The 19,890-nt window shown below is 37.8% G+C and overlaps 1 protein-coding gene across 4 annotated transcripts in view; it reads left to right on the top strand.

The window, feature by feature from the left end:
* Positions 1-19,890, top strand: part of MAP2K5 (mitogen-activated protein kinase kinase 5) — a 249,102-nt gene that overhangs the window by 13,413 nt on the left and 215,799 nt on the right. For all 4 annotated transcript variants that reach the window (XM_019647308.1, XM_019647307.1, XM_019647306.1 and 1 more), the window contains one exon: positions 6,959-7,026. In XM_019647308.1, the coding sequence (XP_019502853.1) occupies positions 6,959-7,026 (68 nt within the window). The remainder of the gene's footprint in view (positions 1-6,958; positions 7,027-19,890) is intronic.

Below are 19,890 nucleotides of genomic sequence, written 5' to 3' on the forward strand. Positions count from 1 at the left end.
GGTTCATAAAATATGGTTATTGGATAAATCTTTATTATGTCTTTATTCAACCATGACCATTTTATACTCACTTCACGTTGAATAGAATGCTTTTCAATTGTTTTATGAATTTCTGGAAGACTAATTTGGGTGGAAATTTGAAAACCAGTATACGATATCTCATTTTAAATTTGGCATATGCCATTTAAAGCAAAATTGAAATTATGTAAGTTGTAAATTCTTAAAATATAGAAAACAACTATAGCTGATTACTGGGAGGAACACTTTAAGGAGATAGTCATCATGTCCAACTAGCAAAGGCAATCTCATTAAGAATAGTTGGGTGGGAACCCCTTTTTGCTTTGGAGAAAAGTTTAAATTATAAAATATATGGAGACCATAAAATATTTGGGGAAAATGAAGTTCATTTTCTTTATAGTAAATGTAAAATATAAGTGGTTGTTTATAAGTAAAACTAGGTAGGTTAATGGAAAATTGTAATTCACAGTAGATCTACACTGAGTCTAAAAATTATTTAACAGATAAGAGTTAATTGTGCATCTTTGAATTTGAGACGATTTGAAGGGAGCTTTAATTTACTAGAATTTTGGTTCCAAATATCATCGATACAAAAAGTCCAAATCCTTTTTTAGTCTTAAGAGAGTAGTTGTTTATTAGTAGTCTTGCTATTTTGCGTGAGAATTAAGAAGCTTAAGTCATTTATCCAAGCATCATGCTAGTTGTTCTTTGAAGGCAGTAAACAATACTGCTCATTTTTGAATCCCCAGAAAGCCAAGCATAGAACCTGGCACATAGTACACACTTACGATGTGTTTCTGGAATGCATGGATGGTTGAAGGAATGAAGTAATAAGGGCAAGCCTTTTAAATCTCATCCATCAGCAAATTCTGTTAGCTCTGTCTTTAAAATGTACCCAGCATGTGATGACTGTTCAAACTCTCAGCTTGGTTTAGGCCACCACCATCGTATCTCACCTGAACTAAGACAGCAGTCTCCTAACTGGTCTCCCTGGTTCTCCTTTTCCTCCATGCAGCAGCCTATTAGAAGTTAAGTGAGATCATAACACTCAAAACCCTCCTGTGGTTTCCATCTTACTCAAGGGTAAAAGCCCTTAAAATGCCCTCCAGGACCCTGCATTTTCTCATCTGCCCCCAACTCTGCTCCACCATTTCTTCTCTGAACTCACCTGTTCCTCTCTCTCCTCTCATTTTGTTCCAGATACTCGGGCTTTCTTTCAGTCTCTCAAACATGCCGGTATTCTTCAGGACCTTTGCATTAGCTGTTCCCCTCTGCCTGGAACACTCTTTCCCCCGATACCTGTACAGCCCAAACTCCCTCATCTCCATCAGTCTCTCTCAACTGAAGTGTAGGTCAACTCCACGACAGCACTTTTTTTTTCTTTCTCTACTGTTACTACTCTCATTGCTCAGAAAATTGCTGGCTGCATGGTAGGCACTTACATATTTGTTGGAAAGAAGGGAGCAAAGAAGTGAAAAAGAAATTAGTAAGCGGGAGGCATGGGGCTAAATTAAAACTCATGGACATGAAGATTTGGCTATAGAAGCTGTGGCCTCTAATCCTGTCCAGATCTTAGATTCCACGCCTGAGAAGGACTCGACACTTGACAACTTTTCTGGTAATTTCGTGTTGATGTCTTTCTAACCTCTACAATTATTTTTTCATTTCTTTCCTCTTGTCTTGGAAAAATGCCTTTGATGTAGTTCTAATTGACTCTCACCTGGCACTGAAGGAATGTGACGAATGACATGTAATACATTGCCCTAACTTTCTGTTGCTCTCTGTAGAAGCCAGATTGTTTCTCTCAAAAGCCCACTTGAGTCCTGTCGCCATAGTGGGTGCTGTTTGGCTGAGACCCCCCCCAGCGTCTGCTGTTGTTCTCCGTTTACTGGGTGGGCACCATGCCTGTTCTTCTGACCGCCCTTACCTGAGGCCGCCACTCCTCTTTGGGGCCTGTGTGTTCCTGCTCTGGGCTTCTCTTTTGGATTGCATGTTGCCTCAAATAAAATTGCTAACAACATATGGCCTGTTATGATTCTCTTTTCCCAAACTCTGCCATTTTGTCTATTTGTGACACACTGCAGATTTTGTGAAGATTGCTTCATAATATTTGTTTACCATCTGCTGCACCCTATTTGGTATCTTGCTAGGATTTTTTTCCTCCATTTTAAGTGACATTAACAAAATCCAGCCAGTACATAGACTTTCTGGTTCTACTTTTGCTTCCCTAATGTGCTGGAAAATCATATTACTGTGCTCCAGGCAACTAGAGAAGCCCGGAATTCTCAGTGTGAACCAGTGTGTCAGATCTGTTGCCCCTCCCTCCCCTTGGTCATATCTAGTAATGCTTTTCGGTCAGATGGCAAAGAACCTCCATGTGCAAGACAAAAAGAGTTCAAATTATTTTTTTCTGCTTCTCTCTACTTAGTACCACTACTTTCTAGTGTTCTTCACCAACATATTTATACTTTTGAAACTCTTTGTCACATTTTAGTAAGGTTTTATGATTTATAGTTCCAGTTAGTGTATGTTTCATAGCTAATCTAGTTCGATGGGCAAATAGCCAGAATCTTGGCTAGATGGGCTGTGTGAGTCCAACTTTTTATTGAGAAAAGTATTTTAAGTTATTGTCATACTAAATTGTTGGGTAGCTAAGAGATTTCATAGAATTCATGGATGTCTTCTTTGGAATTCATTGTCTTTAGAGAGAAGTATATTCTCACTTTGAACTTCTTACTCTTCATTAACTTCTCATACCTGGCAATTCACAGTATTTTTAAAAAATTTTTTCCAAGCTTTATTGAAATATAATTGACATATTTCATTATGAAAGTTTAAGTGTACAGGGAGCTGATTTGATACACTTATATGTTGCAAGATGGTGACCACCATAGCCTTAGCTAACACCTCTATCCTGGCACATAATTGCCATTTCTTTTTTGTGGAAATAGCATTTAAGATGTACTCGCTTAGCAACATTGAAGTATATAATACCGTATTATTTGCAATAATCACCATGCTGTATACATTAGATACCCAGACCTTGTTATACTTATAACTGGAAGTTTGGAAGTTTGTACCCTTTGACAAATATCTCTCCATTTTCCCCATTCCCCAGCCTCTGGTAATCACCAGTCTACCCTCTGTTTCTCTGAGTTTGGCTTTTTTAGGTTACGCATATAAGTGATATCACACCATATTTGTCTTTCTATGTCTGACTTGTTTCACTTAGCATAATGTCCTCAAGTTTCATCCAAGTTGTTGCAAATGGCAAGATGTCTTTATTTTTCATCGCTGAATAATATTACACACACACACACACACACACACACACACACACACACACTCTCTCTCACTCACACACACTCAACACACGCATACTCCAACACCAACATCTTGACCATTCTCTACTAGATCCTGTTCAATTCCTTTGGATATATACCCAGAAGTGGGATTGCTGGATCATATGGTAATTTTATTTTCAATTTTTTGAGAAACCTCCAAATTGTTTTCCATAGTGGCTGTACCAATTTGCATTTCCACCAACATTACATAAGGGTTCCCTTTTCTCCACCAACTCGTGTTTTCCTTGTTTCTTGGTGATAGCCATTCTAACAGGTGTGAGGTGATAACTCATTGTGATTTTGATATGCATTTCCCTCATGAGTAGTGATGTTGAGCATCTTTTCATGTACCTATTGTATATCTTATTTGGAATTCATTGTCTTTAGAGAGAAATGTCTTTAAACTTCAAAGCTAATGGTTTGCTCTTGGGCTGTCTGGGGGCGGTTAGACAGCTTGGATTTTTGCCCTTTGGCCAGAATCATCAGTCTTCGCATAGGTGTGATCACTTTTCCAAATCAGTCTCCTCTTTAACATTAAAAGGAGTGTTCATTAAAACTACTAGTTTAGTCAATGGAATTGTAATAGATATGTATGATATGGGGGGGGGTCGGTGGGTTGGGGGAGTGGTGGTTGTCACTTCGTGAGGGGTGAAAAGTATAACTATTGCATTGTTTTGTACACCTAAAACTATTTTTAAAAAAAACTAGTCACAATTATTAGAGTGAATCAGACAGTCCCCCAAAGAGCAATTTGTAAAGAAAACCAATACATACATAAAATGGGGTCTCTTATTAATTTGTAAGGACTGTTAATCACTGTGTCATGTCATATAAGCCAGATTTTATCTTCAGGCTTTATTAGAATGCCTCTTTCAACTTATCTGAAATCTTTCTCTTGGACAGACCCTTTATGGGACAGGGTTCAACACTTTACCCCTAGGTTGGCTATTCTGGCCTTTTGGCCTCAGCTTTCTGTCCACTTAAAGCAAAACACCCTTGATTTGTTTCATAGCTGCTTTTCATGGAACTGTTAGACAAGAAATTATTCTGGTGGCTGACTTCCCTCACAGTTTTTTGCTAAAATAATTCGTAAGAGATTTCATAGAAGTTTAGAATTCCAGAATCATTTGTTTTAAGTGGCCTTAAAGGTTCAAACCCTAGTTTTGAGAGCTTAGAGAACTTTTTTTTTCCATTATTCTAGTTTTAGAGAAACTATGATTTAAATTATTTTTCTGGAATTTCCCCCTCTTTACAAGTTATACATTTTTTTTTTACCTGTTTTACTAAACTCCAAGTACTTCCTCATCTCATCTGAACAATACCTTTTGAGGTCTTGCATATATTGAAATTTGGATATCCGCAGTCCCTTTGTAACCACCATCTCTATAACTGGCTCTGGTGGATTTACAAAAACCTACTTTGTTCAGGCTGGAAATTTTATCAAGTTCGGGACTTCATCAAGAACAAATTGGTTTAGCCCACATCTAAACAGAGAACTTGACTTGGTTTTAAAACAAATGTAGAGTGCTTTCATGTGTGGTAATATGCAACATTATAGTCCTTTATATTATATCTGTTTTTCCCCTTTGTTTTCCACATTTTAAAGAAAACCTTTTACTTAACCTTGAAAATACTAGTTTCTAGAACTATGTAGAAACTCCTCCTTGTTTCCAAAACTAGAATGGCATTTCTTCCCCAATTTGGCTTTATAGATTCTGTAACTAAAATTTTAAAAAAAGAAAGTGCTAGTTTCCTATATAGTCCTTTATATATGTAACATCCCTAGGAATACGCCTTCTTTGTTTCTGAAACTGACCACTGTGTGCCTTGTATTCTGAAAACTGGCAACCCTTGGTAGTATAATACTAGTAGTGACTTTAGACAGCTCCTGGCTATGTAGGTATTTAAGAAGTGTGACTTGATGATACTGATTTACACCAAGTTGGGGAACTCTTTGGGAGTGAACCAGGATCTAGGATGGAAGAACAAATGTTTCGGAGAGAAAACCCCAGTGAGAGCTGTCGGTTGGATCCCTGAGCGTGGCTGGCTCATGATGTCACATTGTTGTTGGATACTGAGAAGAAAAAGAGAGTAACATTTTTCTCCGAAATAGGCTAATTGGGAGACAACACAAGCTCCCTCCTAAGGTTCCCACAGCCTGGTCACTGAGCCAGGGGGATGTCTTCAGAGCTGCAGCTGGGCAGGAGGTAGGGCCCGCCGAGGTGTGATGCGTGAAGACCCATGTGCTGAACTGAATTTGTACTGTATTTTCAGTAAACGCCCCTAGAGCAAGTCATGTAAGCTTATTCTCTTCATGACAAATTCTCTTATTCTCCAGGCCTGGAATCAGGTTCTCTGCATCTAATCAAATCAACGTTTAGATATCCAAGAACGACCAAAAAGAAAATAACACCACTGATTGTTTAATAAGCACACCAGAGCTGAGACATGCAAATGAGAGAGCCTGCCCCTTCCAAGCCGTCCCCTGGGAGTCTGTGTACTTCCTCCAACAATGCTGCTGTTGCTCAAAATGTTTTGGGCATTTTTCTTTCAACTGTAAATTTACAGTCTACCACATAGGCTGTTCTGCTGACAGATCTTTATCTTTAGAAAGATGAAGTAGCTAACTAAATATTTAGAAATAGCCAGAAGTCCTTCTGGATTCTGCCTAGCAGGTAGCGTAGGTGAATGATCAGTCAGACTATTCCATTTTGGGTTAAAAATGACATGATATTTTCACGTGATCTATCTTCATGTTCTTAAAGCAGTTTATGAAGAGATATTTCAAAACTATTTTGAATAAGAGAAGCATAGTTGAAATAAGTACATTGTTTCTGGATGTGGCTGGTTCAATGATACACTTAGTCAAATGCATACATTCTGGTTATGTACTTTTAAAGCCTTATTATCCTCTAGTTTTAAGACCATTATTTCAAAATAGCGTGAATCTCCATTTGAAGCTTGCTGTGGTCAGAGTTCCCAAAACAAATGAAACTGTTCAGAAGAGAGAAAGAGAAGTACTAGGTAGGATGGGATCCGGGGAGCATTAAGAGTTGCTTTGCAAGTTAACCTTACACTAGGCTCCCAGTTTTTCATTAAAAAGGGAATAATAATAATAATAAAGTCACACTATCCACATTATGGGATCATTGTTTTTAAGAGGTTTTTAAGGAGATACTAGATATGAAGCACAGATAATGATGCCTTGTGTATAATGGTGTCCAATAAATGTTAGCCACTTTTATTATGCTATTGTGACATGATGGGTTGTCTGGAAGAGAGAAAGACTGGAAAAATAGAGGGATAGGGTGCTTATCCTTACTTTAACATAGATACATGTCATGAATGGCATGAGCAATATTCAAATTTTCAGCTGTCCCTAAAATTTTTAGTTATTTATTGAGATTCCATTTGTATTCTAAACAACAACAACAACAAAAAACAATACAACAAACCTCAGTAGCCCCAAAAAACAGGGTGTTGAGGATTTGGATATCAAATGGTAAAAAAACAATTGTATTATTCCCAACTGTTGTGGGTTTTGTACAGTAAAAAATGCAAATCTTATCATTTGCATTATGTTGCTTTTTAAACAGATGAGGATGAAGATGGTGATCGAATTACAGTGAGAAGTGATGAAGAAATGAAGGCAATGCTGTCATATGTAAGTATATTACAAATGAGAACTATTTTTTAAATGTGACTGTAGTCAAGGATGCTGTTTCTTGGCATAGTAAAGATATAAAAGTAAATCACAGTCACTGTAATATTTTTCTATATAGTATGTAAGATTTTCAAAGATTTCCTTATGTGAAAGTTAAGGGCATTCTTTTCAAAAGACACTTACTAATCATATCATGAACATTAAGAATAATGCATCTTAATGACTTTTGCATTAGGTATGGTGCAGACTAAATGGACTATCAATTTCCTGTATTTTTTATGCAGTACTTAAAGTAACGGCTCATTAAAAATGAACCCCTGGGCTCTAAAAAATTTTTCAAAATCTACTTTCAACTAGAGATCTCTTTCACCCTTCAAAACAGACTATAGTTATAATGTAACTGCAGGCTTAATATGGATGCACAATTTAAAGATGTACTCAGTTATTTTACGCGCTAACCACCGCCCTGCCCCCATCCCAAGATGAACTACAGGGTTACTTACTGAATCAAAGTGATTTGAATATACCAAGAAATGACTTTTCTTTTGTGTTTTCAATTTCAGTGAAAATTTGCATTAATGTTTGTCTCAGGACTGAAGTAGATAAAAAAGAGAAAGAGTACATTTCTAAAAATTTCAATACTAAGCTTGAAAAATTCAACTATGAGGAAAAGACATAGATCGCTTCCCTGAGCCCCGATTTGCGCTTTCCTCTTACTTTGTTTTATTTCCTCTTATTTGTTGTATTTTATCTGAGTTTGTAATCTGTTTACAAAACCTTCTCTACTGGCCTGGTGGAAAGAGCATTGGACTGGAAGTCATGAGACCACGACTGTCCCCTGGCTGCCTGGCCTTAGGCAAATCACTTAACCTTTCTGTGCTGGAGTTGCCTCATCTGTCAATTGTGGATAATAATACTTGTCCTTTCTACTGCACAGGGTCATTGTGATGATCAAATGAGAGAACAGACAGGAGAGCCCTTTGAAAACTTACAAGTTCTATACAAATGCAAAGTGGTATTATGGTGGAACTGTTGGAATCAGTGCCCTTGCTTTTCAGTGTGACTCTAATTTTAGCCAACAGTTAGGTTGTAGGTTTTTGATAGACCTCAACTTCAACCCAGGATGTTGTTTCATTGTAATGAAAACTGTAAAATATCTGTATGGGTTTCCGCCAATAGTTTTAATTTAGGGTAGGAGGAAAGAGAACAAGAAGGATGGCATGATTAACAGAGCGTTGCATTCAGAGCTGCACAGAGGAGGAAAAGTCAATTTCCCATTGACTTCCCATTAACTTATTTGAGAGTCTTTGTGCACCGAGAATTTAGAGCAGGGCTCATCAGCACCTTGAAAGGCAGACTAGGCTGGTCTGCTGAAAGGCCTGGCACTCGTATTGATAGATTGGCTAACTCTCCTGAGAATGTGACATGCTTATTTTTAGAAAACACACACAGAGATTGGTTCTGAGTATTTTCACATATATCTGTTGCAGAGAATACATCACTGACATCAGTGTACTTTCATTATGTCTGTGACATAACCACACACAAAGGTGTGTTTTCAAAAACGTACTTTTGGGAAGATTGGACAAATTGTGCCTTTTAAGAATGTTACTGCATGTGATCCTAATGATAATAATAATCGTTCTATTTAAGTGCCTACTCTATATACTAGATGCTTATAATATTTAATTTTCTTTAGTTTTACTAATCACCCTGTGAGGTAGATATCATCATGTCAATTTCTCAGATGAGGAAGCTGTGGTTAAGAGACATGCCCAGGGTCTTAGAGCTAGTATGAATGTAAATATGGAATTTAAGTTCAGTTTCTCCTTATGCCAAAGCCCGTGCTCCTTTGCTATTTATACTGTTTCTCTCCTATCCACCTCCTTGCACATTAGTATTGAGATCTTCCTATGTCATCACCACTATTCAATTTTGATTGATTTGTGTTTATATAACACCCTAGTTGAGATATCTGTAGTATATATTCCTTATGATTTGTGCTTATTTTCTCAATTGTAGTGTTTATTTTTGTGTTGTAGGGAAATATTAGAGTTATGTAATTGTCTTTAAACTTAAAAGTTCCTGAGGTTTCTTGAGAGACATTTTTAGTCTGAAGAGAAGCCATGTAGCACCTTGATGCCCCAAATATGTAGATTTCACAAACTAATCAGTTTTTCATTTTGGGACTGGAAGACAGACATAGACATGGTAATATTTAATGTGCCAAATAAAAATATTAAAACATAAACTAATAAAATTATCTACTATTATTTTATTAATAAAGGAAATAGTGGGAGTCATTTAAAGATTAAAATATTGGGTAGTACATAATATCAAAAGTAAAGATGACCATTACAGTGAGTAAATTTAGTTTGAATGTAAAAACTCGCTACATTATTCTCATTTTTATTAATTTGCTGTGGATGTTGAAACCTTTTTTTATGGCAGTGTCTGTGGACAGTGTTCAGGCCGATCAGGTCCAGATTTTCTCATTATTTCACTGAACAAATATTTAGAGATGGGAGCCTGAGGCCCCCAAGGAATTTTAAATTAAGGTAGACCTCCTGTTTTCTGATTCTGAGTGCTGGAGCAAAATATTTTAAAATAAAAATATCCCTGAGAAAGATGTTTTAAGTCATTTGAAACCTAAATGGATTTCCTTTTCCTCTTATTTGTTGCAGTAGCCCCATCCATCCCACACCCTTTGTTTATGTAGAGTCAGGCTCTGAATAAACATTTAAAAAGTAGAGAGTAAGGGAGTCTCTTTCTTTACAAGCACAAACAAGATTGGTTGGCTGTCATTTTGATCTGTCTTGGTTCTCATGATTGAAATTCCTTTGCGTTCCAGTTTTGCCATAAAGAGAACCATTTGGACCTAATTTCATAATAGATTTTGGTTGATAGTCCTTAGTTGCCAACTTGTTATTAAAACCTGCGTTGGTCTTTATTTTTTAGGCTCAATTTAGCTCTGAAAAATTTTGATTCCCGGATTTAGGTGCTGACATAGGAAGATACTGACAGATGACCCACCACATATTTACTGTAAGAAAAACAGCTTAGGTTTTCATGTGGAATTCAATACATTTGCAGTCACCATAGTATTTCTTAAAAAACCATATGGAGAAAGCAGAACTAGAGAGACTGTTAGCATAAATTCTTTATTCTTTTCCATTGATTACAAAGGTTAAATGAATAAACAGCCTGGATCTCTGCACAAAGTTATAACACATTTTGCAATGTCTAAATTGTAACTTGCAGAATTACTTTTTTTTTATCCTTTGGATGCAAGCATTTTCTGGCTTTGGGCCAACAGAAGCATAAGTTTTTATCAGTAATTTAAATAGATTTTTGTATTAGACCTGAAAATGTTGCCTTTTTAATTGAAAACTTATCAATTATTTAAATTGCTAGCAGCCTTAGGCTGTTAATTTTATGTGTGCCATAATTATAGCATACAGTGGTTTTTGATACATGTGACACATGGAATACCACATTGTGGTAAGGATTTGTCATGACAGTAGGTTGTTGTGTGCTGTTAAATAATAACCAACATATTAAACCAAAGTCTGTTGTCACACATTAGTACCATTTTATGTAAGTTATTTCAAAGTTGTATTCTTTTCTTCATTAGATATATTTTTAAGAGATAACGAGAAGAAAACAAAGCTGTAATAAATTGTCTTTTAAGAAATGTAAAGTAATTTGGTCTCCAAGGAGATATTTAATGTATTGAGAGAATTCAGCAGCCAAGTGTTATTACAGCACCATTGTGGAGCTCTCTGCGTTTTGTTATGAGTTTGTGTTAATCAACAATGTGTTTTTACAGCATAGTTTCTTGTAAGTTATGTTGCTAGAATATTCCACTTCTGGGATCATGGCTTTTTCTCTGACACTATTGTATCTTTTTAATTCCTCCATAAAGTATTTTTTTAATTAGAATTTGAAATGCTTTATTAGGAAAAAAAATACAGCCAACCTACATATTCTGAAAACTAAATACCTGATCATTGCTAATTATTTAAAAGACCCGATTAAATATTCCCTTAATGTAGCTTAAATCTTTTTGGTTTGTTTTCCCTCCCATTTTCTAGAAAGACTGAAGACGGTGTGCTGCTTTTCTGCTTCCATCTTTTTTGTATTTGTTTTCTGGTAGTGCTGGCTTCATTTTCTTACAGCATCAAACAACAATGCTGGGTCTTGTTTATTGATTCATCATAAGCTTTCTCTATCATTGAGACCCAGTTATAGGAGGGGGTTATTTTAATTTAACCTCTGCTTTTGGGTGGCCTTTCATTAAGAAACTCAGCAGTACATCTTGCTTTTATAAGTGGATTCATATTTGTTTCTGCTAAATCCTGTGTCTAGTAAAAATTTATTATACCTGGTTCTCTCAATACTGAGGTATTTGTATGAGTGCAGCACAGTGATAATAATTTTCTTCATTTTGTCCATTCTGTCTCTTTATACCATTTTTTCCCACATTGCCGGAAAAGTATGGGATGAATTTAGCTGTAATTCTTCCCATTATTCCAAGCCCGTGTGTTTTTGTAGAATGTTAAGTACTCCCTTTGGTATACTTGACCACAGTGTACCTTGTTAGACATGGGCACCGTGAGGAAAAATACTTTTGGACCTCTCAAGCACCGTGTAAACTGGGATAGGATTAGATTTATTCTGGCATGCATAGCTTAGAGATTGCCTCTCAAATCATAGTTACTCAAGTGGAGCTGGAAGGGAGGCTTAGAGGTCTTGTCCAACTGTTTCATTTTGCAGAGAAGGAAACTGAGGCCCAATGAGATCAGATTCAGTTGGAAGCCATATTGCTAGTGAATGGGAAGGCCTGACATAGACCCAGGTCTTTGACTCCCTGTCCCTTAACTCCTGGTGGCTTTAAGTGATGTTTTTGTTTTGGCATCTGTTGAGGTAATAATGTGAAAATAATTGAATATAAAAAAATACTCTGTGGGCTTTTGACGTTTTAAAGACTTGTGTCCTTAGCTGTAAAGCTGAGTTTTACCACAAAATTTTTTGCGCAGTTAGGAGTTGAACATTTAACAGCCTCAGGGCCGTTGCTGTTAGGAAGTTTCCTTCTGAGACCAAAGAGATTAGAAGTTCATTTTCCACACAGTGCTTTTAAATATTCTCCATATTAGGTAGGCCCTACTTTGTATGGGGAAAATCAGCTCATTCGAAATCAGCTCAGCCTTCAATGAGCGGTTAGTCTCCTAATTCAATTCAGTTCATCCAAACAACTGATAATACAGTATATTCTCCGGTCAGGTGGAGAAATGATGGAAAGAGTGAGAAACTGAATGAAATAAATTGTTCTGGAAATTATTCCTTTTTTTTTTTTTACTCAAATGATAACACACTCTAAGCTATAAGTAAAGTTTTTCTTTTCTCATTCTAGTCAATGAATAAAGCAATTTTTTCTGAGGCAGATTATTTTCACTACCTTGTCTGTTTTGTCTGGGACATTTGGATGACCTTGAAATAGTGATAAAAATGTATTAGCTCCTTACTTAGCCGCTGTGGTGAACGATCTTGGGGCACCTTTGTTGGCAAGGAGCAGAGGCATACTCAAATTTACATCAGAACAAAGGGTTTATTATGTGGCTCTTGGTAGCAAAGGAAAAAATGAGCACAAGCAGGCCTCACCAGGGTGGCATCAAGGTAGGGCACTTCGGGGACCATTGGCTCAGGAACTTTGGCCCACCTATATTTTTTCATTAATGTGGCTGCGCTCCCAGTTCAGCTCCATCTCTGTGGAGGGCTCAGTGTAGCCTGTAGGTTGGTTCTTCTGGGGTCCTGTGTTATGACAGCTAGGACAGGGGGGCAGAACCGTGTTGTACATCAATTAGCCCTTTGGGGGCTATGTCTAGGAGCTTCTCTTCAAAGGGAACGATGGACCTCTAGCAGTGGCATTGCTGTGGGCATAGCCAAGGTGTTACACCCTTGTTGGCAGCTCCTAATGAACCTCTGTGCTCTAAGGGCCAGTTTCACTGGAAACAACAGAGTAGTTTCTACATATATCTGAAAGGTGAATGTAAATTTGCTACAATAAAGTTAGAGGAATTCAGTAAATTTTCAACCTAGGAAATATGTGTCCAAAAAAGGTATAAATTGACATAACTGAAAATTTCAAAACAAGGTATTTCTCTCTAAATATATGTTTTTCTATTACATATATGTTCCTTACTTTTTTCCCACTGACATTTATTTATTTATTTGTTTATTTGTGTATTAAAGTGTGGTTAACATACAATATTATTGTTAGTTTCAGGTGCACAACATAGTCATTCGACATTTATATACCTTATGATGCTATCACCACAATAATTCTAGTAACCATCTGTCAACATACAAAGCGAATACATTATTGACTGTATTCCTTGTGTTGTACGTTACATTCCTATGACATATATTTTATAACTGGAGGTTTATACCTCTTAAACCCCTTCACCTTTTTTTCAATTCTAACACCCTCCTCCCATCTGGCAACCATCAGTTTGTTCTCTGTATCTATGAGTCTGTTTCAGTTTTGTTCTGTTTGTTTGTTCTGTTTTTTTAGATTCCACATATAAGTGAAACCATACAGTATTTGTTTTTCTCTGTCTGACTTATTTCACTTAACATAATACCCTCTAGCGTCATCCATGTTGTCACAACATGGATGCTGAGTAATATTCCATTGTATGTATATGTATGTGTGAATACGTGTGTGTGTGTGTGTGTGTGTGTGTGTGTGTGTCACATCTTATTTATCCGTTCATCTATTGATAGACACCTAGGTCGCTTACATATCTTGGCTATTGTAAATATTGCTGCAGTGACCATAGAGGTGCATATACCTTTTAAATTACTGTTTTTGTTTTCTTTGGATAAATATCCAGAAGTGGAAAATCTGGGTAATATGGTACCCCTATTCTTAATTTTTTGAGGAACCTCCATACTGTTTTCCATAGTGGTTGCATCAATTTACAATCCCACCAGCAGTGCACGAGGGTTCCTTTTCTCCACATCCTTGCCAACACTTGTTCGATTTATTTATTTTTTAACAGCAGTCGAGCAGTAGGCCAGATCTTTTATCAGAGCACTATCGGGACTGGCTAAATAAAGCAGTCTATTTGTAAGGGAATGTCCCGTTTGGCCTGCTGTCTGCATGGGCTGATGGGCCTGTTTTATTTAAGTGGCAGGTTCCCTGAAGCTACCACTTTAACTTCTACTTTAGAAATATAGCAGAATTGCTGCAGCCTAGAAATCAGGTGAAAGGTTAGGGTAGTCACTGCCTCAAGCTAACCATAGTGATGACTGAAAGCTTCAGGTGAGGGGATCCTACCAGCTTTGGACCTATCACTGAATACAAATTTAAACTCCCTTCTGCCCACGCACCTTACTTTAAACTTGACCAAGTTGAATTTCCTCTGCTGTCGGTTGCCCAAACCTCTGTTAAGACCACCTGGAGCTCCCTAACTTCCTTTACAGTTTTACTATCCAAAACAAATAGTGTTATCATTAAACTTGGCCAACTTACTGTCCTTTTCACTTCCAAATCATTAATAACTGCATCTCTCCAGTAATATTAGTCTATAAACAGGCTTCTGTTGACCTTTCGCTGGAAAACTTTTCATTTGTGCTTTTGTTTCTCATCATCTAATCAATCCATGACCATAAGTGGACTCTTGTTCTGGGGCCATTTAAGGAAGAGCATGTGCACATTGTAGTCACCTCAAGGAAGGGGCAGTGAGGTGAGTGGGCAGTGGGGGAACTGAAGCCAGGTAAGTAAATGTAGCTATTAATTCGGTATTCAAAGTAGTTTGGCTTCATATGTTCTTTTTGACTCCTGGAGCAGTTGCTTTCTTCCCAAGAAGTCCATGTCACAGAGGGAAACCCTTTTAGTGTAAAGTATCAGAAATAATTGAAAGAAGGTATAACGGATGACACATCTGAGTAGTGGTGTAATTGAATTTGTAGTTATTTGACAGAATTAAGATTGCTGGGTTCTTCACTGGGAAAACTAATAAATTAACTATGGGCTGCAAATAGCTGGTTAGTTTATTGATTATTGCTGTAATTACTGACTGAGCTACATATAATGGGGTATGCTTGCAGTATTGACAAAACAGGAATTTGAAAATTTTATCATTAGTAGGAAAAAAACCCAGCATGCTATTCCTTATCAGTTGAAATACTGCCCTAATTGTGTTGTCTGTTAGAAGGCATGCTAAGGAGAGATTTAGGAAGCTGTCCTGTTGTAAATGTATAGAAGAAGAAGAATAAGTAAACCTATCAATAATTTGATAGGTAAGACTTGCCACTGAGTAGGTTGTGATATACGACCAATGAGAGTAGTTACTGTGTCTGTTATTTGCTATCTGCCTCCTTCCCTGAAACATTTGTGGAGCACCTATTATGCATGAGGCACAGTGCTAGCCATTGTGTGGCAGTAGCTTTTTAGGTTTGGGGGGGCACAGGCCTTTTTGAAAAATCTGAGAAAGTTGTTTATTCTTTTCCCAGAAAATTCACACAGTGGGACAGTTTGCATATAATTTCAGGCACTTCGAGGATTTCCTAAGGCCCATAGAGACCCCAGGTTAATACCTCTGCATTAAGAAATAATAAAATACACAAAACATAGTCCCTGTCCTTGATGAATGTCCAGAAGACAAAGAATGTTTCTTATACTTACTATTTATAGTACTTTTTACCGACTATTTTAGTACTGTAGTAATTGAAGAAAGGGGGAGGGATACTAACTCAGCCTTGATAAACCATTTAATTAAATTTTACCTCTGTACTTGGTCTAAAAATTTCAGTCATCTTGTGTAGTGGTTTCTGTGTCACCCTGTTGTTCTATACATTTTCTTCTACGTACTGTTGTTTGGAAGCGGGAAATTCATAGTACTGTACCGATTTTTTCCAAGTACTTTATAAGAAGTTTCCCATATACTACCTCCTTTGACTTTGATCTTGCTATAACACCTTTGTGAAGAGAGCAAGGCAGGTATTTTTCCTGTTTTTACAGCTGAGGATACTGAGGCGCAAACAAATTGCATTTCTTTCTCAAAGTCACACCGCTAGTAAATGTAGAGCCAGGGCCTGAGGTCATTCACCCACTGATTTGTTCATGTATTCATACAGCCAGGTTTTCATACACTAAGTATTTATGGGATAGCACCCTTCTGGCCAATTGCCCGGCCAGGTGGTAGATGTGCGGTGAACATAAAAGTTCATTTCCTCAAGGAACTCATGGTCTAGACAGGGAGGTTAACAAACATGGAAATGGTGTTCAATGTGGAAGGACAAGAAGAGCTCCTAATTACCAGGCAGCGTGATAAATGCTATAATATGCTTAAGTGTGAGGTGCTCTGTGAGCACAAAAAGAGCACCCGATCAGCTCTGGGGCCAGAGAAGGCATCCTGAGGAGGGTGGTGTCCAGGCGGAGTAAGCCGGGACAGGGGGACCAGAAAGGGTGTTTGGGGCCGAGAGGGGAGTGTGTTTAAAGGCTCAGGTGAAAAGATGCCTGGTGCATTCAGGAGGAGCTACCTGTGATTCAGGGTGGTGTGGACGGGGATGGAGGGCGGGGGAGGGTGGGAGAGGACGATGGGAAGGAAGGTGGCCTAGACCCTGGAGGGCCCTAGCTTGAGGGACTTGAGAAGCGGGGAAGATGCAGAGTTAATAGGACTGGTGATGGACTGAGTGTGGAAAGAAAGGAAAGAGAGATGCTCTGCATTACTTCCAGATACCTGGTTTGGGAAACTAGGGCATTGTGACGTCACTCACTGAGATAGTGAACCCAGGTGACAGAAGACAGGTCTAGGGTATGAGGGGGTGGCGGGGAGAGGTAGGGACCTGTTGAATGTGAGGGGCCTGTGGACAACCAGTTGGGTATGTTCCAAATCTTAGGAGAGAAACCTGGGCTGGAAATAAAGATTTGTGATTCATCAGCTCCTAATTAGTCTCAATGACTCCTCTGGTAATTGAAACCTTTGAAGTGGCTGAAGTTAACTCAAGGAGAGTATAAAATAAGAAGAGAAGGTTGATGAAAAACCATGGGGGAACTCCAGCATTTAGAGGAGTGGGGTGGGGCAAGGACCCCTCTCAGGAGCTGAGTGGAGTGGTTAGAGAGGTAGGAGGGGGTCCCTAAAGAAAAAGGGAGAGGTCACCCGTCAGCACAGGAATCTTTGCATGCATCTTGCTGCCTCGTGCTTCCCAGTCTCTGAAAGATCAGGTGACGTGGCCTAACCCACACAAGGTACGAATGAGGAAGCCAGCTTTCCACCAGCTCAGCAGTCTACCCAGTGGCCCAGTTTATGTAGTTAAATGTTTTGCGGTATGAGAAATGTAACTTACCTTTTGACTCTTACATAGTAAACATACAGTTTATCTTCTAAGTGAATGGACTAGAATGAAAGAAGTCTTTTTCTTGAGTCACTGATAAACTGTTTGCTTCATCTGAAATGGGGATGATGATACTCACGGAATAGAATAGGGTTTGGAGAAATTAAATCTATAAATATAAATACGCAGTACTGAGCCTAACACACAGTAGGTGTTCAATGAGTGATAGTCATTTCTGTGTGTCTCTTTGTCTCTCACTGTCTCTTTGTCTCTGTCTCTCTCTTTTAATAGAGAACTTGTGCTGTGTGAAATTAAACTGTGCTATTTTGGAACTCAAGTTTTTCATATGGCAGATTTCCATGAAGAAAAAAAATATTGTAATTATTGATTGAATTGTGCTGTTAGAATTAGAATTAGGTTCATAGCAAATAGGACACCATGTGATAAACTTGCAAACAAAACAAAGCCAAAAATTGTACTTGCTATCCCCTTGTTGAATCTGGCCCTCTGTTTCAAATTAATTAGATCTTTGGATAACTATGCTAAACTTTGTCACATCCTTATTAAAATTGTTTAAGGATTTTGAAGAACATCTCAGAGGGACCCTTAAACTAATCTGAGTCTGGTACTGGAGATTCCATTAGCAATCACAAAACTGATTAATCTTTTACTCAGTTAGCTTATTGATTATTGCTGCAATTACTGCATGTAACTGACTCTGCAAGGGATGCCTGCAGAAAACACATTTTATAACTGCTGCTGATGTATTCAGTTTGCGTCCAGTATTTTGTGCTTTTCACAACATAACTACTTTTGTCTTTTTAAATGCTGGAACACTTCTAACTTCAGAAAGTGCTGTGCCTAATACTGTTTCAATATTAGAAGAATTACTTTTTAATTTTTCAGCTACTAATGCATTACAGTTTACAAAATACCTTCACTAATGCTATTGCTCCAGTTTAATTTTGAGCCTCACAGTAACCCTATGTAATAGAGTAGATCTCTACTCTCGTTTGGAGGAGGCTGGTGTCAGTGAGGTTAAGTGACTACCTGAACACTACACAAATTATTAATAATAAGTGGCAGAACCAGGATTGGACCGCATTTCAATCAGTATATATTTATCTAACACCTGCTATGTGCAGGGCTTTGCATTAGGGATAATGGAAGCCAGGATAGGATTATAGAGATTAAGCTCAGGAAGCTTTTTGGATAACTTCAAATTTTGGCTCCATTAATGTTATAATGGTCACTTTGTTACTTTTCTGTCCAAACCTTACTTTTCTGTTACTTTTTCTGTTAAGTATCTTGGTGTACAAGATTTAGGCTTTTCGTTTGTTTGGTTGTTTATTTGTTTATTTTGTTTTTGTCTAGTAGAAGTCTTTGTCATCGTTGTTTATGTTATCATGATTTGGAACAAAATTAGAAAAAATCCTTTAAAGGGAGAATATATAAAAACACTTAAAGAGGATCAAGATCTAAAAACAACTTGCTCTGCAGCTTATTAAGTGCTGTCTTACATTTTCTCATGTGAGTCTGTCATTAATCATATGGGTAGATACCATCTTCTTTTCACAGATGAGTAAACTGAGGTGCAGTACTTCCTCATGGAGGTCCTGTGCTAGGAAATGCCCAGTACTGAGACTCCTGGGTTTGAGTCCTTTAACTCCTCCAGGTGCCTTGCTCATCTCACTCTGCGGCACAGGCCTTATGGCCAGTCAGGACTGCTGTGTGCCAGGAGAGACTATGCGTGGCCCTGCGTTTTATTCTTGTCCCTTAGGGAATGCCATGGAAGCAATGGCCTGAGCTCCTAGGCCTGGTGCCTGGTGGCGGCCCCCTGGCCCTCACGAGACCTGTTCCTCAGAGGTCAGTTGCCTGAGTGAACCCGCACCATGGGTTTAATTACCATCGTTTATAGGTTATCTTTGATGTCGAATTACTTTGCTGTGTGGAACACGGATTCTCTGTTAATACAAACAGATTAAACTCAGTATTTCAGGAGAAAGTGCCTCCCGGCTTTAGAAGAATTATAGAAAACAAAAAAACAAATCCTAACTACATGCTTTAGAAAAGCTGGCAAGTGGCATACTTAATATCATTACTGTGACTGTGTTAATTGTGGTACAGAGATGTTTCTAGATTGCTAAAATTTTTTTACAAAGATTATAAAAGTATATATAGTTTACCAGTTGGCTTGGCACAGATCTGAAATGAAAGGGAAACCATTTTTATTTATTTATTTTGTGAGGTAAATAAATAAAGTTGGAAAACAGGTCAATTTCATGCATGCAAGGTTTTATAGTAGGAAAAAAAATGCATTGCACCTGTTCTGACCCCTTACATTTGAGGTTATTTGTTTTCGAACTTGACCCCAAGCACCAGTTTCAGACAACTCTATAATTAATTTGTTAGATAAAGCATAAGGATATTTTATTTGTTTTGATTTCTAGGACTGTGGTGAAGTAGTAACTGAAATTACTAACCTATTGTACATAGCAGTTAATTAAAGAAAAGCATTAA

Source organism: Hipposideros armiger, unplaced genomic scaffold (genome assembly GCF_001890085.2).
Source record: "Hipposideros armiger isolate ML-2016 unplaced genomic scaffold, ASM189008v1 scaffold_110, whole genome shotgun sequence".
NCBI classification, from domain to species: domain Eukaryota; kingdom Metazoa; phylum Chordata; class Mammalia; order Chiroptera; family Hipposideridae; genus Hipposideros; species Hipposideros armiger.